Source organism: Haliotis rufescens, unplaced genomic scaffold (assembly GCF_023055435.1).
Source record: "Haliotis rufescens isolate VD_foot unplaced genomic scaffold, xgHalRufe1.0.p SCAF_44, whole genome shotgun sequence".
In the NCBI taxonomy this organism is placed as follows: domain Eukaryota; kingdom Metazoa; phylum Mollusca; class Gastropoda; order Lepetellida; family Haliotidae; genus Haliotis; species Haliotis rufescens.
The window spans coordinates 1590295-1617578 of NW_025964157.1; the positions used below are offsets into that span (position 1 = coordinate 1590295).

The following is a 27284-nucleotide window of genomic DNA, read 5'->3' on the forward strand; positions in this document are numbered from 1 at the left end:
TTCAAGATAAAAGTAAAACAGCAAATGGCCCTTAAAGGCTTCAGTACAGGCTTTCTCTTGACTCGGACTCTTTCAGGGGGCACGGGTGGCCCAGTCGTGTAAGGCGCCGCGATTCGCTGTGCAGAGTTGCGTCCCTTGGGCACACCAGAAACCTATGATTGTGGGTTCGAATCCCGGTTCGCCCTAATTATGTTTCTATCTTTGTCAGCACCATACCCGTGCTCGTGGGTTTCACCGAAGTGGGAAACGTCTTAGACCTGCATCACTTCGGGCTTTCCTCCCACATTAAGCTGACACGCCGTGATATAACTGGAATAATGTTAAAAGTGGTGTTAAACCCAACTCACTCACTCACTCGGATTCTTTCAACAAGTGCACTGAGCACCATGTTGGTGTATTCGACAGGTTGACAACTTATAGTGTAGTGTGGGTGTATTCGACAAGTTGACAACTTATAGTGTAGCTAGCTGCATGACATGATGAGTGTTGGTGTATTCGACAGGTTGACAACTTATAGTGTAGTGTTGGTGTATTCAACAGGTTGACAAGTAATAGTGTAGCTAGCTGCATGACATGAGTGTTGGTGTATTCAACAGGTTGACAACTTATAGTGTAGCTAGCTGCATGACATGAGTGTTGGTGTATTCGACAGGTTTACAACTTATAGTGTAGCTAGCTGCATGACATGAGTGTTGGTGTATTCGACAGGTTGACAAGTTATAGTGTAGTGTTGGTGTATTCGACAGGTTGACAAGTAATAGTGTAGCTAGCTGCATGACATGAGTGTTGGTGTATTCGACAGGTTGACAACTTATAGTGTAGTGTTGGTGTATTCGACAAGTTGACAACTTATAGCGTAGCTAGCTGCATGACATGATGAGTGTTGGTGTATTCGACAGGTTGACAACTTATAGTGTAGTGTTGGTGTATTCGACAAGTTGACAACTTATAGTGTAGCTAGCTGCGTGACATTATGAGTGTTGGTGTATTCGACAGGTTGACAACTTATAGTGTAGTGTTGGTGTATTCGACAGGTTGACAAGTTATAGAGTAGCGTTGGTGTATTCGACAGGTTGACAAGTTATAGTGTAGTGTTGGTGTATTCGACAAGTTGACAACTTATAGTGTAGCTAGCTGCGTGACATTATGAGTGTTGGTGTATTCGACAGGTTGACAACTTATAGTGTAGTGTTGGTGTATTCAACAGGTTGACAAGTTATAGAGTAGCGTTAGTGTATTCGACAGGTTGACAAGTTATAGTGTAGCTAGCAGCATGACATGAGTGTTGGTGTATTCGACAGGTTGACAAGTTACAGTGTAGCTAGCTGCATGCCTTGATGAGTGTTGGTGTATTCGACAGGTTGACAACTTATAGTGTAGTGTTGGTGTATTTGACAGGTTGACAAGTTATAGTGTAGCTAGCAGCATGACATGAGTGTTGGTGTATTCGACAGGTTGACTAGTTACAGTGTAGCTAGCTGCATGCCTTGATGAGTGTTGGTGTATTCGACAGGTTGACAACTTATAGTGTAGTGTTGGTGTATTCGACAGGTTGACAAGTTACAGTGTAGTGTTGGTGTATTCGACAGGTTGACAACTTATAGTGTAGCTAGCTGCATGACATGAGTGTTGGTGTATTCGACAGGTTGACAAGTTACAGTGTAGCTAGCTGCATGCCTTGATGAGTGTTGGTGTATTCGACAGGTTGACAAGTTATAGTGTAGTGTTGGTGTATTCGACAGGTTGACAACTTACAGTGTAGCTAGCTGCATGACATGAGTGTTGGTGTATTCGACAGGTTGACAACTTATAGTGTAGTGTTGGTGTATTCAACAGGTTGACAACTTATAGTGTAGTGTTGGTGTATTCGACAGGGTGACAAGTTATAGTGTAGTGTTGGTGTATTCGACAGGTTGACAACTTATAGTGTAGTGTTGGTGTATTCGACAGGTTGACAACTTATAGTGTAGTGTTGGTGTATTCGACAGGTTGACAAGTTACAGTGTAGTGTTTGTGTATTCGACAGGTTGACAACTTATAGTGTAGCTAGCTGCATGACATGAGTGTTGGTGTATTCGACAGGTTGACAACTTATAGTGTAGTGTTGGTGTATTCAACAGGTTGACAACTTATAGTGTAGTGTTGGTGTATTCGACAGGGTGACAAGTTATAGTGTAGTGTTGGTGTATTCGACAGGTTGACAACTTATAGTGTAGTGTTGGTGTATTCGACAGGTTGACAACTTATAGTGTAGTGTTGGTGTATTCAACAGGTTGACAAGTTATAGTGTAGTGTTGGTGTATTCGACAGGGTGACAAGTAATAGTATAGCTAGCTGTGTGACATGATGAGTGTTGGTGTATTCTTCAGGTGTCCCAGCACATGTTCTTCAGCAGCATCCGGCTCCAGGAGATGATGATGTACAACCCAGCACCCGTGAGTTGTCCCCACTGTCATTAATGCCTTCTTGCTGAATATTTTCAAAAGAGTGGATAGAATCATTGCTCAGTCACAACATGAAAATGTCTGGACCAGCAACAGCAGACTGGCTGCATTAAAAAACACCATGCTAACTGTAACCTTACCTGTCTGAATGTATGTTACAGGAAATGCAGATAACACTCATTTATTTCTCTATCAGATACATCTGAGTGGCACGATGAAGAGTCTTCTGAAGACAGTCAGGAAGGGGAAGTCAAAGTAGGTGACTCACATCACTGTAGGTGACTCACATCACAATAGTTGACTCACATCACAGTAAGTGACTCACATCATAGTAGGTGATTCACATCACTGTAGGTGACTGATGTCACAGTGGGTGACTCACATCACAGTGGGTGACTCACATCACTAGGTGACTCACATCACAATAGTTGGCTCACATCACAATAGGTGACTCACATCACTGTAGGTGACTCACATCACAATAGTTGACTCACATCACAGTGGGTGACTCACATCACAATAGGTGACTCACATCACTGTAGGTGACTCATATCACAGTGGGTGACTCACATCACAGTAAGTGACTCACATCACAATAGTTGACTCACATCACAGTAGGTGACTCACATCACTGTAGGTGACTTACATCACAGTAGGTGACTCACATCATAGTATGTGACACACATCACCATGACCCACATTGCAGTGACTCACATCACTGTAGGAGACTCACATCACAGTAGGAGACCCACATCATAATAGGTGGCACACATCACCGTGACCCACATTGCAGTGACTCACACCACTGTAGGAGACTCACATCACAGTAGGTGACTCACATCATAGTAGGTGGCACACATCACCGTGACCCACATTGCAGTGACTCACACCACTGTAGGAGACTCACATCACAGTGGGTGGCACACTGGCTAACAGCTGTCTTTATTTCTTGCAGATCAAAGTCAAAATCTGGTACAGATAAGATGTGAGTAACATAATTCATCTATTCTTTTGTTGCTGAATTCCAGAAAAATACCCTCATTGTCACCTGGCAGAATCTGCCTCCATTAGTCTTGTAAAACGCAAATGACATTGATTGTGGATGGATGGAAGGACTGATGTCTAAGCGTATTGGAGTCTCTCAGTACACTTACATGTCTAATAGGATCTTTTTCAGTGTGTGAGTTCTTCCTGTATTGACCACTGGTATTCTTGCTCCTTGTCAAGTTTCATCTGTCACTCACTCCAGATGTTGCTGGGCAACATGTGTCAGCACTTGTGTTGATAGTAATTGAATCAAACTCATGCTCCACAGAAGTCATCAATAAGTTTCAGTCATCTTCCCGAGTTAAGGGTGTTAATTGACTATAAAGGTCCAGTTTCCACCCTTGCCGGACTAGGCTGGAATTTCCAGGCTCTATCGTAGCGCCACCAGTGGCTATTTCAAGTTATGTCCCTTCTTTGTCCATCCTATTGACCAGTAATATTCCATCATTCAGATATCGAGTTCGTTACGAGATTTTGTTTGGACTATGCATAGACTAGTTGGTCCAGCCAAACTGTAACTCTCGAATTCCAGCCTAGTTCAGCAAGGGTGGAAAGTGGACTTTTATAGTTAGGTAACTCCCTTTCCCTCGGAAGATGGGTTTCAGTATATTAAATTATTTCTGCCTTCCTTGCGACTCACTTAGTTCTTCTTTTTCCACAGGAAGTCTGAGTCCAAGAGAGTGTCAAGATCTGCTTCTGTGTCCTCAGTGACCAATACAACTCCACCCCCACCTCCTCCCCCTCCCGGTCCCCCACCACCCCAGGGCCCCCCACCGCCACCCACACCCCCACCCCAGCCATCCACCTCAACCTCTAGTCCCAGTAGGGGTGCTCTCCTGGGATCCATCAGACAGGGCCAAAGACTCAAGAAGACCATCACTAATGACAGGAGCACACCACGAGTTTGAACACTACTCATGGACATCTGGCACAGGACATGGACATCTGGCACAGGACATGGACATCTGACACAGGTCATGGACATTTGACACAGGACATGGACATCTGACACGGGACATGGACATCTGACACAGGTCATGGACATCTGACACGGGACATGGACATCTGGCACAGGACATGGACATCTGACACAGGTCATGGACATTTGACACAGGACATGGACATGTGACACAGGACATGGACATCTGACACGGGACATGGACATCTGACACGGGACATGGACATCTGGCACAGGACATGGACATCTGGTGCAGGTCATGGACATCTGACACAGGTCGTGGACACCTGACACAGGTCATTGACATCTGGTGCAGGTCATGGACATCTGGTGCAGGTCATGGACATCTGACACAGGTCGTGGACATCTGGCACAGGTCATGGACATCTGGCACAGGTCATGGACATCTAGCACAAATCATCGACATCTTACACAGGACATGGACACCTGACACAGGTCATGGACATCTGGTGCAGGTCATGGACATCTGGTGCAGGTCATGGACATCTGGTGCAGGTCATGGACATCTGACACAGGTCATGGACATCTGGCACAGGACATGGACATCTGGCACAGGACATGGACATCTAGCTCAGGACATGGACATCTAGCTCAGGACATGGACATGCAACATGCAGAGCAGTGTAATGAAGCTGCTGAATTGAGGAATCCAGAGTGAACTTGTAGTCCTCAAAGTATCCTGATATGACAGTAGCCGTATCACAGGGGCATCATTGGTCATTGGATGATACAATGTACCCATATTTGTGGATTGATATAGTTACTGAAGACAATACAATGTTTCTGAAGACAAAGATACTCTCTCTGTTGATGGGTATGTGTCCAGCTCCCTTTGACCGTGTCCAGCTCAACCTTGACACCACCTTGACATCTCGACACTGACTGAAGCACAGTGTCAACACAGCCAGGCCTTCAGGAAGTTCACTGTCACAGAATTGACTGTTCACTTTGTATATATGATTAACTCTATTGTCATGATGAAGATTTGCCCACTGTGCTTTCAAGTCCTCATGCAATCTCTTTTGTATGAACGGTGATCTGTTAGATGTTGTAGTTACCCAATACTGTAGATTGGAACCAGCAGTTGGTTCCAGTGGTATAGGCATACTGTACACATCAGTCTCTGGACATACAGTACAATTTAGTCCCTAGACATACAGTACACATCAGTCTCTGGACATACAGTACAAATTAGTCTCTGGGCATACTGTACACATCAGTCTCTGGACATACAGTACAATTTAGTCCCTAGACATACAGTACACATCAGTCTCTGGACATACAGTACAAATTAGTCTCTGGGCATACTGTACACATCAGTCTCTGGACATACAGTACAATTTAGTCCCTAGACATACAGTACACATCAGTCTCTGGACATACAGTACAAATTAGTCTCTGGACATACCGTACACTTTAGTCTCTGGGCATACAGTACACATTAATTTCTGGACATACAGTACACATCAGTCTCTGGAAATACAGAACACATTAGTCTCTGGATGTACAGTACACATTAGTCTTTTGACACAAGTACACATTAGTCTCTGGATGTACAGTGCACTTTAGTCTCTGGACATACAGAACACATTAGTCTCTGGACATACAGTACACAGTCTCTGGACCTACAGTACACAATAGTCTCTGGACATACAGTACACATTAGTCTTTTGACACAAGTACACATTAGTCTCTGGATGTACAGTACACATTAGTCTTTGCATGTACAGTACACTTTAGTCTCTGGACATACAGTATACTTTAGTCTCTGGACGTACAGTACACAGTCTCTGGACATACAGTTCTCATTAGTCTGGACGTACAGTACACATTAGTCTCTGGACGTACAGTACACATTAGTCGCTGGACATACAGTACACATTAGTCTCTGGACGTACAGTACACATTAGTCTCTGGACATACAGTACACATTAGTCTCTGGACGTACAGTACACATTAGTCTCTGGACATACAGTACACATTAGTCTCTGGATGTACAGTACACATTAGTCTCTGGACATGCAGAACACATTAGTCTCTGGACGTACAGTACACATTAGTCTCTGGACGTACAGTACACATTAGTCTCTGGACGTACAGTACACAGTCTCTGGACGTACAGTACACATTAGTCTCTGGACGTACAGTACACATTAGTCTCTGGACGTACAGTACACAGTCTCTGGACGTACAGTACACATTAGTCTCTGGACGTACAGTACACAGTCTCTGGACATACAGAACACATTAGTCTCTGGACGTACAGTACACATTAGTCTCTGGACGTACAGTACACATTAGTCTCTGGACGTACAGTACACTTTAGTCTCTGGACATACAGAACACATTAGTCTCTGGACGTACAGTACACATTAGTCTCTGGAAGTACAGTACACATAAGTCTGTGTCATGCAGGCACAGTTGCAATATCAGAATATATTTTTCCAATTCTAGAGCCAGTTAATGACGTGCAATGTATCCATTGACCATCAGTCTCTGGACATGCAGTACACATTAGTCTGTGTCATGCAGGCACAGTTGCAATATCAGAATATATTTTTCCAATTTAAGAGCCTGTAAATAATGTGCAATGTATCCACTGACCAAATCCTGTAAAACCCTTTATGTACAATTCACCAGAACCTGCCTTCTCTTGCATCAATGGTAACCTCTTTGACTGTCCAATCAAGTATTCCTAGTCAGAAAACTCCCACATTTGTACCATGTTGGAGAGAGTGTGTGTTCAGTGCTGGGCATGTTATAGTGGTGTTGCAGTCAGTTTGTTTCTATATGGGTCAATTCATTCTAAAGATACTTGAGAATGATTGTCACTTTTCTTCTGTTAGGACCTACAAAGAATGTAGGCAACCATTTTGTTTGTCATGCCTGTTGATTTCACTACTGCTTGTTATTCCTATGTTTGATTGTTAGAACGGCGCCATGTGGCCAGGTACACACTGACAATTACTCCCGATGAAATGTTCAGTGTTGTCATGGTTACATGGGCATGTTGTTGGCATTGTCTTGTTATGATTCAACTGCAAAATGTATCCGGTTGCTTGAAGCAACATTTGTTTTAGCACATTGAATTGTGGCATTTTTCTAATCACGTGAATTATGCCTTCAAGTCATTTTAACTGGTTATCAAATTAAATTTTCATTGTCAAACATTTAGTTTGCTGGTATGATATATATTTATTTATAAAATACAGCAGTTTATATTGTATCTGTTATTGGTTTGAGGGATGGTTGTTGTTGAGTCTCTCACACTCCTGAACACGTGGCGATACATCAGGGGAGATGCCCAGTGTGTAGGGTTACATCTCGAATCTGCTGTTTATTGATTTGAATCCCAGAATCTACCAGATTAACATCGGCCTGTTCCTCAAAGTGATCATGGCACTACAACTGTCGTAAGTCTATGTTAAGTATGGGCATTGCAATCACCTTAGCACTAAGATATTTTTGTAGAACGGGGCCCTGGTCTATCCTGATGTTACCGTATGGATTGCCTTGGAGTCCTCCCACTATATATAGAGGAGTGAATCAACTGAAAGATGATATAGCTCATTCCCCGTCATTAGTTGTATTCACCGATTGATATGTACCTCTTCATGTTAAGGGCGGTCGGGTAGCCTGGTGGTTAAAGCGTTCGTTCGTCACGCCGAAGACCCGGGTTCGATTCCCGACATGGGTACAATGTGTGAAGCCCATTTCTGGTGTCCCCCGCCGTGATATTGCTGGAATATTGCTAAAAGCGGCGTAAAACCATACTCACTAACTCACTCTTCATGTTAAGACTATGTTGATGTCGGTGTTTGGTGCTTGGACAATAACTGTCAGTAATACAAGAATCATAGCGCTCATTCCCCGTCATTAGTTGTATTCACCAATTGATATGTACATGTACCTCTTCATGTTAAGACTGTTGATGTCGGTGTTTGGTGCATGGGCAATAACTGTCAGTAATACAAGAATCATAGCGCTCATTCCCCGTCATTAGTTGTATTCACCGATTGATATGTACCTCTTCATGTTAAGACTATGTTGATGTCGGTGTTTGGTGCATGGACAATAACTGTCAGTAATACAAGAATCATAGCGCTCATTCCCCGTCATTATTTGTATTCACCGATTGATATGTCTCTTCATGTTAAGACTACGTTGATGTCGGTGTTTGGTGCATGAACAATAACTGTCAGTAATACAAGAATCATAGCGCTCATTCCCCGTCATTATTTGTATTCACTGATTGATATGTACCTCTTCATGTTAAGACTACGTTGATGTCGGTGTTTGGTGCATGGACAATAACTGTCAGTAATACAAGAATCAATAGTAGTAATGTTACAATGCTTGTCAGCGTACACCGTAGTTGTGTCCAGAAGCTGCTTGTCACACATACCCAAAACACCTTACAACTTCTTTTTGCCTTTATGAAAATGAAGTCAATGACATGTAATAATAATATGTAAGTTTGTAATAAAATGATGCTATTCTGAGAATAACGTGTTTGTTCAGGTGCCAATGATAATGTGAAATTTCAAAATGCCAAGGCTGGAAGCAGTGAGAACAGCGGACGCTACTGGTAGAGCAGGACATGCTTACACTTTCCATTATCAGCTGGTGTCATCACTGATTTTCAGTGATCTATTCATCATGTTCATATAATGTTCACCACTGTTTTGCTTTTCTATGCCCAATGGAACCTGTTTCATCCAATAATAGAGCCTGATTATTCTCTGGCATTGATGTTTTATTTGGGGGCAGATGAGAGAGCGAGCTTTATTTCGAGAGAGAGCTTTATTTTTGAGAGCAAGCTTTATTTCGAGAGAGAGCTTTATTTCGAGAGAGAGAGCTTTATTTCGAGAGAGAGAGCTTTATTTCAGTAAAGGGGCCACGGGCCCATTATACAATACATGATATCAGAATTAGACAATTTCAGCGCCAGTGAGAAAGTTATTACGCTTTTTAAAAGCTAGAAATATAAATTTAGCTAAAGCATTAATTATGCATGGGGTTTTAGATGTACAGAGTGTTACAAATTCATCAAAAGTTACATTGATATTGTTAAATGATATTCAGATTCCTCTTCAGGTCTTACACAAAATGGACATAGTCTCTTAGCTCTAGGTATATTGTACTTCCTTCCATTTTCAATAATTAGCAAAGTATGACCAGAATATCTAAATTTACTCAAAGCAATACAATAGGCACTTACTGAAATACAATCTAGATAATTTTCAAATACATTATATTGCTTAAGACAAGAATAAAAAGACAGTTTTGAGTAAGTTCTTAAACTACTAGACCATTGTTGGCTATTTATATCAATACATTTTATTTTAAAGTTATCAATAAAACCAATATGATTAACTCCTTGACTATCCCAAACATGACCAAAACCATATGAATAAAGAAGTTGTTTTACTTTTAGTGACCAGCAATTTATTCCTTTTTCTGCCAGATTGTATTGATATGAATAAACATGACTGACGATTATATTAGTTTTTTTAGATACAAGTCAGAACCAATATTTGACAATATGAACATGTTGATTGACTTTAAGTGAGTAACGTCCAAGCCACGAGCAACTATATTGGGGACAAATCTCCCATGTTGTAAAATATTCTTACAGAATCTATCATGTATATTAATAACATCTTGAGACGGGTGAAAGCCCCATATCTCTGAGCAATAGAGAAGAACAGGTAGTAATTTGACATCAAATATCTCTAAAAGTACATTATATGGACGTTTCATAAAATCCTTTGAGCCTGATTTTAAAGCGAGAAGATACTTCGTGGCTTGTAGTGCTAGTGTTTTCTGTGTAAAGTACCAACTACCGGATGATGAAAGATGAACACCTAACTATTTATAAGTAGGAACAATTTCTATAATGTCGGTGCCAAACCAAAACTTTTCATATCTTCGAAGATGACCACTACGTCTAAAGAAAATAACTTTACTTTTGCTTATATGAATAGACAATTTCCATTTATGACAATAAATCTACATTTTGTCGAGGCGTCCCCATGACTGTACTGTGGAATAAGACCATACCATCTGCAAACACTACAATAAGAAGGAATTGGATATTACTTTGCCCGTCTGAATTAAGAAAATCAACAATATCATTTACAAAGAATGAAATCAGAAAGGGAGATAACTCGCATCCCTGTCGTACACCTGGCTGGCAGTGGAAAAGTCTGTTTCGCCATCACTTCTGTTAAATATACAAGATTTAACATGTTCATACATATTTTTAAGTATTCTAAATATTTTACCATTAACATTACCTATCCAGTGTTTGTAAAATAAATTTGTCCTTCACACTGAATCGAACGCTGACTTAAGATCCATGAATGCACAATAGAATTTATGTAACAAAAAGTATCTTTCAATCAAAACATTGATAACATACACATTATCAGATGTTCTAAATCCTTTTCTAAACCCAGCCTGCCCAGGTACTGAAAGACTATCTTGATCTGCCCAATTGTTTAAACGTTTACACATTATCTAAACAAATATTTTCCCTGAACACTCAAGTAAAGAGATGCGTCATTAATCAGAAGGGTTGTTTCAACTGCCTTTTTTAATAGAGTGTTTGGTGGAAGAACTGAGAGGGAAGTGTTTGGTGGAAGAACTGAAAGGGAAGTGTTTGGTGGAAGAACTGAAAGGGAAGTGTTGGTGGAAGAACTGAGAGGGAAGTATTTGGTGGAAGAACTGAGAGGGAAGTGTTTGGTGGAAGAACTGAGAGGGAAGTGTTTGGTGGAAGAACTGAAAGGGAAGTGTTTGGTGGAAGAACTGAAAGGGAAGTGTTTGGTGGAAGAACTGAAAGGGAAGTGTTTGGTGGAAGAACTGAAAGGGAAGTGTTTGGTGGAAGAACTGAGAGGGAAGTGTTGGTGGAAGAACTGAGAGGGAAGTGTTTGGTGGAAGAACTGAGAGGGAAGTGTTTGGTGGAAGAACTGAGAGGGAAGTGTTTGGTGGAAGAACTGAAAGGGAAGTGTTTGGTGGAAGAACTGAAAGGGAAGTGTTTGGTGGAAGAACTGAGAGGGAAGTGTTTGGTGGAAGAACTGAGAGGGAAGTATTTGGTGGAAGAACTGAGAGGGAAGTATTTGTTGAAATGACCTGGGAAAAGGAAGTGTTTGGTGGAAGAACTGAGAGGGCAGTATTTGTTGAAATGATCTGGGAGGGCAGCGTTTGGAGAAATGACCTGGGAGGTCAGTGTTTGGAGAAATGACCTGGGAGGTCAGCGTTTGTTGAAATGACCTGAGAGGGAAGTGTTTGGAGAAATGACCTGAGAGGGCAGCGTTTGGAGAAATGACCTGAAAGGGAAGTGTTTGGTGGAAGGACTGAGATGTTCTAAATCCTTTTCTAAACCCAGCCTGCCAAGGTACTAAAAGACTATCTTGATCTGCCCAATTGTTTAAACGTTTACAAATTATCTAAACAAATATTTTCCCTGAACACTCAAGTACTGGAACCAGTGAGAACAGCGGATGCTACCGGTTCAGCAGGACACGCCTTGTCTTTTCGCGAACACTATCACTGATTATCATACATCTATTTGTGTAATGTGTACCACTGTTTCAACCGATAATGGAGATGATTGTTCTCTGGCGTTGATGTTCTATATTAAGGAGATGTTCTGGGTGGGCAGTGTTTTGTTGAATAAAGACCTGGGAGGTCATGTACAACTGTTATGGACATGAAGTCTGCGCTGACGTCTATGTTGACGTATGTGTTGACGTCTGCGTTGTCTGTCTTGACTTCTGTTTTGACGTCTCTGGTAACGTTTGTGTTGACCTCTGTGTTGATGTCAGCGTTGACGTCTGTGTTGACCTTTTTGGTGACCTCTGTGTTGACCTTGTTGACCTCTGTCTTGACGTCTGTGTACACGTCTGTCTTGACGGATGTATTAAAGTCTGTCTTGACCTCAACCAACCAACAACCAACTGTCTTGACCTCTATGCAGATATGACATTTATGTAGTAATTATTTGAGTAGCTTTCGACTGCGCCATGCCATGTTTTATCACACAGTTCCCTAACTGTAGACAAGCCATGGTCTGAAGAGCTTCACAAAAAGAATCAACGGTGCCGTCGGGATGAAACAATGCGCTGGTGCTTAAGAAGTGACATTTGCACTTGTGCACATACGATTTTTATGAATTCGTTTATTTTCAACCCTATGGGTAACAAACACATTAATAACCCTTTTCACCTTGAATAATGGGCCAGAGCGTCATAGGTCAGAAATGTGGCTTTACGAAACCTAAGAAAGTAAGTAATTTACCGCGTCTCATTATCTTGTCAGACCTTGCACACAGCCACAAGGATACATTTGTCATTTGTCATTGCAACTGTCGACGGCATTGTGTAGTGCCAGCCTGCTGTTGGTAAAGTGCTTCATCGCGTCATGGCAGGAATGTATGTCTGTGTCATATTAGCCACCATTATAACTGTCAGTGAGGTGCTACCCAGCTCCATATTGGGGGCTCCCGTCTGTGTAATACTGGTCACTGTTCTAGCCGCTAGTGAACGAGGACACTGCCGGGAAGACAGCAATTCACCGCGTGGCTTTGAGGTGAACACAACATGGCCGACATTTGGAGACGGCGACAAAGACACTAGCGTTGAAAATTGGAATATGATGTCAACGGTGGTGAACGGTGACGGTGATGCTGGGCAGGGTGTGACTGTGGCCTACCCAGACACAAGGGGGGTCCAGGCGGCGCCTCTCTCCCCGGGGGATGGCAGTTATATTGGGGACACCGCGTTCCGGCTCTGTAATGTCACTGGGGAATCTGTTCTATCAAATTGCTCGAAGAAAAGCCCGGTTGGAAAATCTTTACCTCCAGTCAACCGGAAATGTGGAAACCTTTCGGGTAAAGCTACGCTACAAGAACGCTCAGTCGAGAATGGTAGAGACAGAACAACGTTTCTCTCACAAGGGAATATTACAATCACGACACCGCTCCCCTTCGAAGCGAATGGTACAGACGGGACACCGCTGCACTCGAAAGGAAATGGTACAGACTGGATACATCGTCTCAACGAAGCGAAAGGTACAGGCAGGATACATCGTCTCTCAGAAAGAAATGGTACAGGCAGGATACATCGTCTCTCAGAAAGGAACAGTACAGGTGGGATACATCGTCTCTCGGAAAGAAATGACACAGGCGGGATACATCGTCTCTCAGAAGCGGATGGTACAGACGGGATACATCGTCTCTCGGAAAGAAATGACATAGGCGGGATACATCGTCTCTCAGAAGGAAATGATACAGACGGGATACATCGTCTCTCAGAAGGAAATGGTACAGACGGGAGACATCGTCTGTCAGAAGGAAATGGTACAGACGGGATACATCGTCTCTCAGAAGGAAATGATACAGACGGGATACATCGTCTCTCAGAAGGAAATGATACAGACGGGATACATCGTCGCTCAGAAGGAAATGGTACAGACGGGATACATCGTCTCTCAGAAAGGAATGGTACAGACGGGATACATCGTCTCTCAGAAAGGAATAGAACAGGCGGGATACATCGTCTCTCAGAAGGAAATGGTACAGACAGGATACATCGTCTCTCAGAAGGAAATGGTACAGACGGGATACATCGCCTCGTAGTAACAAATGGTACAGACGGGATACCTCGTCTCTCAGAAGGAAATGGTACAGACGGGATACCTCGTCTCTCAGAAGGAAATGGTACAGACGGGTTACCTCGTCTCTCAGAAAGGAAAGATACAGGCGGGATACATTGTCTCTTACCTCGTCTCTCAGAAGGGAATATTACAATCACGACACCGCCCACCCCAGAAGGCAATGGTACAGACGGGGCGCCACTAATCTCCGACAGCACGTATAACATGGTAGTTGGGGTCGTCATGAAACTCAACATGCCCGTTACGCTGACCGCGACTGTCCTGAACACCATTAACATCTGCGTGTTCTGTCGAAAGACGATGCGATCCAGCACCAACGCCTACCTCCTGGCCAGCAGCGTCTCACAGCTACTCTACGGCATCATCATGCTCTGCGACGTCGTCGGATTCATCACGTACGGCAACGCCACCAACCTTTTTTCCACAGTGTTCGGTATCTACATCTCTAACTACGTAGCGGTGGTTCTCAGGCGATTCACCTTCCTCATCGCCTGCGTCGTTTCCATGGAGAGGTATCTAGTGACAGCCATACCACTGAAAGCTAAGCAATACCGCTTGGTTCACTCGCCAGGTCAGTTCATCACGGGCGTGGCGCTGTTCTCGTTGCTCGCCCACGTCTACAGCTTCCTTCGCAACACCGTCAACACCAACTACAAAGATGGGGTCACAACCTACAGCGCCTGTCAGACAAGTTTTTACATGAATAATATGTACGTGTTGAATGCGTGGTCGACGACAACGCGGGTGCTGTCTGTATATTTGGCCGTCACGGCGTCGCTCGTCTTCAATGTCTTAGTTGTCATCTCTCTTCGTCGTCAGCGTCAGTTCAGACAAAGCATCACCAACAACAGAGTGGCAGGCAAATTGGATGCCAGGGAGAAGCAGACGACAGTCACCATCCTCGTCACTAACTTCTTGTCCTTTGTTCTGTCTGTGCCAATAGTCAGCAACTCCATGGCGTTTGACCTCATCCCCGCATACGGCTACTTCTCCCCCTACTACCAGAATGTCTACTTGATGATACAGCAGGTAGGCTCGACGTGTGTCCTGTTTGGATTGTCCGTGGACTTTATCTCTCACATGCTGCTCAGTGAGATGTATAGAAGCACATTCTTCTGTATGTTCAAGCCGCGATGTGTCGCGGTGACGCCGAAGACATTTCAGAGGAGCTCGAATGTGACATCGGCCGATAATCTGTGGTGCATCGGCGTTTAGACATTTGGAATACCAGCTAGATTCTTGCGAGCCCAGGGAATGTCGATTCTCGTTTCAGAGCAGGTGTAATGTGACCTTGACCTCTAATGCGTGTGTGACGCATTGGCACTGAGACATTTGGAATACCGCCAAGAGGCTTGAGAGTCTTTGTCGATTCTCGTTTTAGTGGAGCCCGAATGTGACACATTGGGAACTTAATGTTTATTTAAGTGTCTTTTTTTGTGAAAGATTAATTTTGATGGACGTTTTAAGGTTGGAACGCCTGTGTGAACCAGATAGTGTGTAGGACTTTTACTGTGCTGAATTGCTAAACATAGTTTTGTAAGCTAAACGTACGATCGTGGGTTAGGCCTGATTGTGTTTCTATGTTCAAGGGTTCCCCAGGGTGGAAAACGTCCAAGGCCTTCATCACCTCAGGCTTTCCACCCACATCAAGCGGCGTTAAAATGATGAATAAAGCGGCGTTAAACCAAACTCACCCACTAGCTTTTGTAAACTGTATATTCTCCTTATTTCCGCTTAGTGTACGTTATAAGATCAATAAAAGATTGTTTTCGCGTTAGTTATGTGATCTTCAATTATTTTGGCGACGACCAACATTAGGTAGGTTCGGCTGAATAACGTGACGTCATTGACTGTCAAACAATATTATATCAGAAAGCCGTGGATTGTGCACTTGTAGAATATCATCTCGCCATGGATTTACAACTGTGGTATATCATCTGGGCATGGATTGTACAAATACAGTATAGCATCAAGCCATGTATTGCAAAAATGCAGCGTATCATCCAGTCATCGATTGTACAGCAGCAGTAGAATATCTATCCATGAATTGGACAACTGTAGTGTATTATTTTGCCATGGATTGCACAAAAGCAGTGTATCTAATAGCCATGGATTGTACAAATGCAGTGTATTTAATACCCATGGATTGTACAAATGCAGTGTATCTGATAGCCATGGATTGTACAAAGGCAGTGTATCTGGTAGCCGTGGATTTTACAAATGCAGTGTATCTGATAGACATGGATTTTACAAATGCAGTGTATCTGATAGCCATGGATTGTACAAATGCAGTGTATCTGAAAGCAATGGATTGTACAAATGCAGTGTATCTAATAGCCATGGATTGTACACATGCACTGTATCTGATAGCCGTGGAATCTATAAATGCAGTGTATCTGATAGCCATGGATTGTACAAATGCAGTGTTTCTGATAGCCATGGATTGTACAAATGATGTGTATCTGAAATCGATGGATAGTACAAATGCAGTGTATCTTATAGCTGTGGATTGTACAAATGCAGTGTATCTAATGGCCATGGATTTACAAAGGCAGTGTATCTGATAGCCGTGGATTGTACAAATGCAGTGTATCTGATAGCCGTGGATTGTACAAATGCAGTGTATCTAATAACCATTGATTGTACAAATGCAGTGTACCTGATAACTATGGATTGTACAAATGTAGTGTATCTGATAGCCGTGGATTGTACAAATGCAGTGTATCTAATAGCCATTGATTGTACAAATGCAGTGTTTCTGATAGCCATGGATTGTACAAATACAGTGTATCTTATAGCTGTGGATTGTACAAATGCAGTGTATCTAATGGCCATGGATTTACAAAGGCAGTGTATCTTGTAGCCATGGATTTTACAAATGCAGTGTATCTGATAGCCATGGATTGTACAAATGCAGTGTATCTGATAGCCGTGGATTGTACAAATGCAATGTATCTGACAGCCATTGATTGTACAAATGCAGTGTATCTGATAGCCATGGATTGTACAAATGCAGTGTATCTGATAGCCGTGGATTGTACAAATGCAGTGTATCTAATAGCCATGGATTGTACAAATGCTGTGTACCTGATAACTATGGATTGTACAAATGTAGTGTATCTAATAGCCATTGATTGTACAAATGCAGTATATCTGATAGCCGTGGATTGTACAACTGCAGTGTATCTGATAGCCGTGGATTCTACAAATGCAGTGTATCTGATAGCCATTGATTGTACAAACGCAGTGTATCTGATAGCCATGGATTGTACAAATGCTGTGTATCTGATAGCCGTGGATTGTACAAATGCAGTGTATCTAATGGGTATTGATTGTACAAATGCTGTGTTCCTGATAACTATGGATTGTACAAATGTAGTGTATCTGATAGCCGTGGATTGTACGAATGCAGTGTTTCTGATAGCCATGGATTGTACTATTGCAGTGTATCTAATAGCCATTGATTGTACAAATGCTGTGTATCTGATAGCCATGGATTGTACAAAGGCAGTGTATCTAATAGCCGTGGATTGTACAAATGCAGTGTATCTGATCGCCGTGGATTGTAGAAATGCAGTGTATCTAATAGCCATTGATTGTACAAATGCTGTGTATCTGATAGCCATGGATTATACAAATGCAGTGTATCTGATAGCCATGGATTGTACAAATGCAGTGTATCTGATCGCCGTGGATTGTACAAATGCAGTGTATCTAATAGCCATTGATTGTACAAATGCAGTGTATCTAATAGCCAAAGATTATACAAATGCAGTGTATCTTGTAGCCATGGATTTTACAAATGCAGTGTATCTGATAGCCGTGGATTGTACAAATGCAGTGTATCTGATAGCCGTGGATTTTACAAATGCAGTGTATCTGATAGCCATTGATTGTACAAATGCAGTGTATCTGATAGCCATGGATTGTACCAATGCAGTATATCTGATAGCCGTGGATTGTACAAATGCAGTATATCTAATAGCCATTGATTGTACAAATGCAGTGTATCTTATAGCTGTGGATTGTACAAATGCAGTGTATCTTATAGCTGTTGATTGTACAAATGCAGTGTATCTAATGGCTATGGATTTACAAAGGCAGTATATCTGGTAGCCATTGATTGTACAAATGCAGAGTTTCTGATAGCCATGGATTGTACTAATGCGATGTATCTGATAGCCATGGATTGTACAAATGCAGAGTTTCTGATAGCCATGGATTGTACAAATGCAGTGTATCTGATAGCCATTGATTGTACAAATGCTGTGTATCTGATAGCCATGGATTGTACAAATGCACTGTATCTGATCGCCGTGGATTGTACAAATGCAGTGTATCTAATAGCCATTGATTGTACAAATGCAGTGTACCTGATAACTATGGATTGTACGAATGTAGTGTATCTGATAGCCATTGATTGTACAAATGATGTGTATCTGATAGCCATGGATTGTACAAATGCAGTGTATCTGATAGCCGTGGATTGTACAAATGCAGTGTTTCTGATAGCCGTGGATTGTACAAATGCAGTTTTTCTGATAGCCATGGATTGTACTCATGCAGTGTATCTGATAGACATGGATTGTACAAATGCAGTGTATCTAATAGCCATGGATTGTACAAATGCTGTGTATCTGATATCCGTGGATTATACAAATGCAGTGTATCTGATAGACATGGATTGTACAAATGCAGTGTTTCTGATAGCCATGGATTGTACAAATGCAGTGTATCTGATAGCCGTGGATTGTACAAATGCAGTGTATCTGATACCCATTGATTGTACAAATGCTGTGTATCTGATAGCCATGGATTATACAAATGCTGTGTATCTGATAGCCGTGGATTGTACAAATGCAGTGTTTCTGATAGCCATTGATTGTACAAATGCTGTGTATCTGATAGCCATGGATTATACAAATGCAGTGTATCTGATAGCCATGGATTGTACAAATACAGTGTCTCTGGTAGCCATGGATTGTACAAATGCAGTGTTTCTGATAGCCATGGATTGTACAAATGCAGTGTATCTGATCGCCGTGGATTGTAGAAATGCAGTGTATCTTATAGCCATTGATTGTACAAATGCTGTGTATCTGATAGCCATGGATTATAGAAATGCAGTGTATCTGATAGCCATGGATTGTACAAATGCACTGTATCTGATCGCCGTGGATTGTACAAATGCAGTGTATCTAATAGCCATTGATTGTACAAATGCAGTGTACCTGATAACTATGGATTGTACGAATTTAGTGTATCTGATAGCCATTGATTGTACAAATTATGTGTATCTGATAGCCATGGATTGTACAAATGCAGTGTATCTGATAGCCGTGGATTGTACAAATGCAGTGTTTCTGATAGCCGTGGATTGTACAAATGCAGTGTTTCTGATAGCCATGGATTGTACTCATGCAGTGTATCTGATAGACATGGATTGTACAAATGCAGTGTATCTAATAGCCATGGATTGTACAAATGCTGTGTATCTGATATCCGTGGATTATACAAATGCAGTGTATCTGATAGACATGGATTGTACAAATGCAGTGTTTCTGATAGCCATGGATTGTACAAATGCAGTGTATCTGATAGCCGTGGATTGTACAAATGCAGTGTATCTTATACCCATTGATTGTACAAATGCTCTGTATCTGATAGCCATGGATTATACAAATGCTGTGTATCTGATAGCCGTGGATTGTACAAATGCAGTGTTTCTGATAGCCATTGATTGTACAAATGCTGTGTATCTGATAGCCATGGATTATACAAATGCAGTGTATCTGATAGCCATGGATTGTACAAATACAGTGTATCTGGTAGCCATGGATTGTACAAATGCAGTGTTTCTGATAGCCATGGATTGTAAAAATGCAGTGTATCTGGTAGCCATTGATTGTACAAATGCAGTGTATCTGATAGCCGTGGATTGTACAAATGCTGTGTATCTGATAGCCATGGATTAAACAAATGCAGTGTATCTGATAGACATGGATTGTACAAATACAGTGTTTTTGATAGCCATGGATTGTACAAATGCAGTGTATCTGAAATCCATGGATTGTACAAATGCAGTGTATCTTATAGCTGTGGATTGTACAAATGCAGTGTATCTAACGGCCATGGATTTACAAAGGCAGTGTATCTGGTAGCCATGGATTGTACAAATGCAGTGTATCTGATAGCCATGGATTGTACTAATGCGGTGTATCTGATCGCCGTGGATTGTACAAATGCAGTGTATCTGATAACTATGGATTGTACAAATGCAGTGTATCTAATAGCCATTGATTTTACAAATGCTGTGTACCTGATAACTATGGATTGTACAAATGTAGTGTATCTGATAGCCGTGGATTGTACAAATGCAGTGTATCTAATAACCATTGATTGTACAAATGCAGTGTATCTGAAATCCATGGATTGTACAAATGCAGTGTTTCTGATAGCCGTGGATTGTACAAATGCAGTGTTTCTGATAGCCATGGATTGTACTCATGCAGTGTATCTGATAGACATGGATTGTACAAATGCAGTGTATCTAATAGCCATGGATTGTACAAATACTGTGTATCTGATATCCGTGGATTATACAAATGCAGTGTATCTGATAGACATGGATTGTACAAATGCAGTGTTTCTGATAGCCATGGATTGTACAAATGCAGTGTATCTGATAGCCGTGGATTGTACAAATGCAGTGTATCTTATACCCATTGATTGTACAAATGCTGTGTATCTGATAGCCATGGATTATACAAATGCTGTGTATTTGATAGCCATGGATTATACAAATGCAGTGTATCTGATAGCCATTGATTGTACAAATACAGTGTATCTGGTAGCCATGGATTGTACAAATGCAGTGTTTCTGATAGCCATGGATTGTAAAAATGCAGTGTATCTGGTAGCCATTGATTGTACAAATGCAGTGTATCTGATATCCGTGGATTGTACAAATGCTGTGTATCTGATAGCCATGGATTAAACAAATGCAGTGTATCTGATAGACATGGATTGTACAAATACAGTGTTTTTGATAGCCATGGATTGTACAAATGCAGTGTATCTGAAATCCATGGATTGTACAAATGCAGTGTATCTTATATCTTTGGATTGTACAAATGCAGTGTATCTAACGGCCATGGATTTACAAAGGCAGTGTATCTGGTAGCCATGGATTGTACAAATGCAGTGTATCTGATAGCCATGGATTGTACTAATGCGGTGTATCTGATCGCCGTGGATTGTACAAATGCAGTGTATCTGATAACTATGGATTGTACAAATGCAGTGTATCTAATAGCCATTGATTTTACAAATGCTGTGTACCTGATAACTATGGATTGTACAAATGTAGTGTATCTGATAGCCGTGGATTGTACAAATGCAGTGTATCTAATAACCATTGATTGTACAAATGCAGTGTATCTGAAATCCATGGATTGTACAAATGCAGTGTTTCTGATAGCCATGGATTGTACAAATGCAGTGTATCTAATAGCCATGGATTGTATAAATGCAGTGTATCTGATCGCCGTGGATTGTAGAAATGCAGTGTATCTTATAGCCATTGATTGTACAAATGCTGTGTATCTGATAGCCATGGATTATAGAAATGCAGTGTATCTGACAGCCATTGATTGTACAAATGCTGTGTATCTGATAGCCATGAATTGTACAAATGCACTGTATCTGATCGCCGTGGATTCTACAAATGCAGTGTATCTAATAGCCATTGATTGTACAAATGCAGTGTACCTGATAACTATGGATTGTACGAATGTAGTGTATCTGATAGCCATTGATTGTACAAATGCTGTGTATCTGATATCCATGGATTATAGAAATGCAGTGTATCTGATAGCCATTGATTGTACAAATGCTGTGTATCTGATAGCCATGGATTGTACAAATGCACTGTATCTGATCGCCGTGGATTGTACAAATGCAGTGTATCTAATAGCCATTGATTGTACAAATGCAGTGTACCTGATAACTATGGATTGTACGAATTTAGTGTATCTGATAGCCATTGATTGTACAAATGATGTGTATCTGATAGCCATGGATTGCACAAATGCAGTGTATCTGATAGCCGTGGATTGTACAAATGCAGTGTTTCTGATAGCCGTGGATTGTACAAATGCAGTGTTTCTGATAGCCATGGATTGTACTCATGCAGTGTATCTGATAGACATGGATTGTACAAATGCAGTGTATCTAATAGCCATGGATTGTACAAATGCTGTGTATCTGATATCCGTGGATTATACAAATGCAGTGTATCTGATAGACATGGATTGTACAAATGCAGTGTTTCTGATAGCCATGGATTGTACAAATGCTGTGTATCTGATAGCCGTGGATTGTACAAATGCAGTGTATCTTATACCCATTGATTGTACAAATGCTCTGTATCTGATAGCCATGGATTATACAAATGCTGTGTATCTGATAGCCGTGGATTGTACAAATGCAGTGTTTCTGATAGCCATTGATTGTACAAATGCTGTGTATCTGATAGCCATGGATTATACAAATGCAGTGTATCTGATAGCCAGGGATTGTACAAATACAGTGTATCTGGTAGCCATGGATTGTACAAATGCAGTGTTTCTGATAGCCATGGATTGTAAAAATGCAGTGTATCTGGTAGCCATTGATTGTACAAATGCAGTGTATCTGATAGCCGTGGATTGTACAAATGCTGTGTATCTGATAGCCATGGATTAAACAAATGCAGTGTATCTGATAGACATGGATTGTACAAATACAGTGTTTTTGATAACCATGGATTGTACAAATGCAGTGTATCTGAAATCCATTGATTGTACAAATGCAGTGTATCTTATAGCTGTGGATTGTACAAATGCAGTGTATCTAACGGCCATGGATTTACAAAGGCAGTGTATCTGGTAGCCATGGATTGTACAAATGCAGTGTATCTGATAGCCATTGATTGTACTAATGCGGTGTATCTGATCGCCGTGGATTGTACAAATGCAGTGTATCTGATAACTATGGATTGTACAAATGCAGTGTATCTAATAGCCATTGATTTTACAAATGCTGTGTACCTGATAACTATGGATTGTACGAATGTAGTGTATCTGATAGCCGTGGATTGTACAAATGCAGTGTATCTAATAACCATTGATTGTACAAATGCAGTGTATCTGAAATCCATGGATTGTACAAATGCAGTGTTTCTGATAGCCGTGGATTGTACAAATGCAGTGTTTCTGATAGCCATGGATTGTACTCATGCAGTGTATCTGATAGACATGGATTGTACAAATGCAGTGTATCTAATAGCCATGGATTGTACAAATACTGTGTATCTGATATCCGTGGATTATACAAATGCAGTGTATCTGATAGACATGGATTGTACAAATGCAGTGTTTCTGATAGCCATGGATTATACAAATGCTGTGTATCTGATAGCCGTGGATTGTACAAATGCAGTGTTTCTGATAGCCATTGATTGTACAAATGCTGTGTATCTGATAGCCATGGATTATACAAATGCAGTGTATCTGATAGCCATGGATTGTACAAATACAGTGTCTCTGGTAGCCATGGATTGTACAAATGCAGTGTTTCTGATAGCCATGGATTGTACAAATGCAGTGTATCTGATCGCCGTGGATTGTAGAAATGCAGTGTATCTTATAGCCATTGATTGTACAAATGCTGTGTATCTGATAGCCATGGATTATAGAAATGCAGTGTATCTGATAGCCATTGATTGTACAAATGCTGTGTATCTGATAGCCATGGATTGTACAAATGCACTGTATCTGATCGCCGTGGATTGTACAAATGCAGTGTATCTAATAGCCATTGATTGTACAAATGCAGTGTACCTGATAACTATGGATTGTACGAATGTAGTGTATCTGATAGCCATTGATTGTACAAATGATGTGTATCTGATAGCCATGGATTGTACAAATGCAGTGTATCTGATAGCCGTGGATTGTACAAATGCAGTGTTTCTGATAGCCGTGGATTGTACAAATGCAGTGTTTCTGATAGCCATGGATTGTACTCATGCAGTGTATCTGATAGACATGGATTGTACAAATGCAGTGTTTCTGATAGCCATGGATTGTACAAATGCAGTGTATCTGATAGCCGTGGATTGTACAAATGCAGTGTATCTTATACCCATTGATTGTACAAATGCTCTGTATCTGATAGCCATGGATTATACAAATGCTGTGTATCTGATAGCCGTGGATTGTACAAATGCAGTGTTTCTGATAGCCATTGATTGTACAAATGCTGTGTATCTGATAGCCATGGATTATACAAATGCAGTGTATCTGATAGCCATGGATTGTACAAATACAGTGTATCTGGTAGCCATGGATTGTACAAATGCAGTGTTTCTGATAGCCATGGATTGTAAAAATGCAGTGTATCTGGTAGCCATTGATTGTACAAATGCAGTGTATCTGATAGCCGTGGATTGTACAAATGCTGTGTATCTGATAGCCATGGATTAAACAAATGCAGTGTATCTAATAGCCATGGATTTTACAAATGCTGTGTACCTGATAACTATGGATTGTACAAATGTAGTGTATCTGATAGCCGTGGATTGTACAAATGCAGTGTATCTAATAACCATTGATTGTACAAATGCAGTGTATCTGAAATCCATGGATTGTACAAATGCAGTGTTTCTGATAGCCGTGGATTGTACAAATGCAGTGTTTCTGATAGCCATGGATTGTACTCATGCAGTGTATCTGATAGACATGGATTGTACAAATGCAGTGTATCTAATAGCCATGGGTTGTACAAATACTGTGTATCTGATATCCGTGGATTATACAAATGCAGTGTATCTGATAGACATGGATTGTACAAATGCAGTGTTTCTGATAGCCATGGATTGTACAAATGCAGTGTATCTGATAGCCGTGGATTGTACAAATGTAGTGTATCTTATACCCATTGATTGTACAAATGCTCTGTATCTGATAGCCATGGATTATACAAATGCTGTGTATTTGATAGCCGTGGATTGTACAAATGCAGTGTTTCTGATAGCCATTGATTGTACAAATACAGTGTATCTGGTAGCCATGGATTGTACAAATGCAGTGTTTCTGATAGCCATGGATTGTACAAATGCAGTGTATCTGGTAGCCATTGATTGTACAAATGCAGTGTATCTGATATCCGTGGATTGTACAAATGCTGTGTATCTGATAGCCATGGATTAAACAAATGCATTGTATCTGATAGACATGGATTGTACAAATACAGTGTTTTTGATAGCCATGGATTGTACAAATGCAGTGTATCTGAAATCCATGGATTGTACAAATGCAGTGTATCTTATATCTTTGGATTGTACAAATGCAGTGTATCTAACGGCCATGGATTTACAAAGGCAGTGTATCTGGTAGCCATGGATTGTACAAATGCAGTGTATCTGATAACCATGGATTGTACTAATGCGGTGTATCTGATCGCCGTGGATTGTACAAATGCAGTGTATCTGATAACTATGGATTGTACAAATGCAGTGTATCTAATAGCCATTGATTTTACAAATGCTGTGTACCTGATAACTATGGATTGTACAAATGTAGTGTATCTGATAGCCGTGGATTGTACAAATGCAGTGTATCTAATAACCATTGATTGTACAAATGCAGTGTATCTGAAATCCATGGATTGTACAAATGCAGTGTTTCTGATAGCCATGGATTGTACAAATGCAGTGTATCTAATAGCCATGGATTGTATAAATGCAGTGTTTCTGATAGCCATGGATTGTACAAATGCAGTGTATCTGATAGCCGTGGATTGTACAAATGTAGTGTATCTTATACCCATTGATTGTACAAATGCTCTGTATCTGATAGCCATGGATTATACAAATGCTGTGTATTTGATAGCCGTGGATTGTACAAATGCAGTGTTTCTGATAGCCATTGATTGTACAAATACAGTGTATCTGGTAGCCATGGATTGTACAAATGCAGTGTTTCTGATAGCCATGGATTGTACAAATGCAGTGTATCTGGTAGCCATTGATTGTACAAATGCAGTGTATCTGATATCCGTGGATTGTACAAATGCTGTGTATCTGATAGCCATGGATTAAACAAATGCATTGTATCTGATAGACATGGATTGTACAAATACAGTGTTTTTGATAGCCATGGATTGTACAAATGCAGTGTATCTGAAATCCATGGATTGTACAAATGCAGTGTATCTTATATCTTTGGATTGTACAAATGCAGTGTATCTAACGGCCATGGATTTACAAAGGCAGTGTATCTGGTAGCCATGGATTGTACAAATGCAGTGTATCTGATAGCCATGGATTGTACTAATGCGGTGTATCTGATCGCCGTGGATTGTACAAATGCAGTGTATCTGATAACTATGGATTGTACAAATGCAGTGTATCTAATAGCCATTGATTTTACAAATGCTGTGTACCTGATAACTATGGATTGTACAAATGTAGTGTATCTGATAGCCGTGGATTGTACAAATGCAGTGTATCTAATAACCATTGATTGTACAAATGCAGTGTATCTGAAATCCATGGATTGTACAAATGCAGTGTTTCTGATAGCCATGGATTGTACAAATGCAGTGTATCTAATAGCCATGGATTGTATAAATGCAGTGTATCTGTTCGCCGTGGATTGTAGAAATGCAGTGTATCTTATAGCCATTGATTGTACAAATGCTGTGTATCTGATAGCCATGGATTATAGAAATGCAGTGTATCTGACAGCCATTGATTGTACAAATGCTGTGTATCTGATAGCCATGGATTCTACAAATGCAGTGTATCTAATAGCCATTGATTGTACAAATGCAGTGTACCTGATAACTATGGATTGTACGAATGTAGTGTATCTGATAGCCATTGATTGTACAAATGCTGTGTATCTGATATCCATGGATTATAGAAATGCAGTGTATCTGATAGCCATTGATTGTACAAATGCTGTGTATCTGATAGCCATGGATTGTACAAATGCACTGTATCTGATCGCCGTGGATTGTACAAATGCAGTGTATCTAATAGCCATTGATTGTACAAATGCAGTGTACCTGATAACTATGGATTGTACGAA

General features: G+C 40.9%; 2 protein-coding genes and 1 long non-coding RNA gene across 6 annotated transcripts in view; 2 read left to right on the forward strand and 1 right to left on the reverse strand.

Annotated features, from left to right (window-relative positions):
- LOC124136047 (slowpoke-binding protein-like) overlaps positions 1-7158 on the forward strand; it is a 31616-nt gene extending 24458 nt beyond the window's left edge. Inside the window, exons 12-16 of one of the 4 annotated variants that reach the window (XR_007218203.1) lie at positions 2370-2435; positions 2641-2699; positions 3400-3429; positions 4153-4845; positions 5026-7158. Coding sequence is in view for 2 of the 4 variants with exons in the window: in XM_048383071.1 (XP_048239028.1) it covers positions 2370-2435; positions 2641-2699; positions 3400-3429; positions 4153-4399 (402 nt within the window). In the remaining 2 variants the exon portion in view is untranslated. Of the gene's footprint in view, positions 1-2369; positions 2436-2640; positions 2700-3399; positions 3430-4152 lie in introns of all 4 variants that reach the window. The other 3 variants (XR_007218202.1, XM_048383071.1, XM_048383070.1) reach the window with 3 other exon arrangements.
- A 790-nt stretch (positions 7159-7948) lies between these two features.
- LOC125372627 lies at positions 7949-8696 on the reverse strand. The gene is made up of 2 exons (XR_007218204.1): positions 8498-8696; positions 7949-8078 (listed from the first exon to the last, which is right to left on the reverse strand). It is a non-coding gene; the product is annotated as an uncharacterized LOC125372627 (long non-coding RNA).
- A 5656-nt stretch (positions 8697-14352) lies between these two features.
- Positions 14353-15363, forward strand: LOC124136099. The gene has a single exon (XM_046501891.1). The coding sequence runs from the start codon at positions 14353-14355 to the stop codon at positions 15361-15363; it is 1011 nt and encodes a 336-aa protein (XP_046357847.1).
- Positions 15364-27284: the final 11921 nt, after the last annotated feature.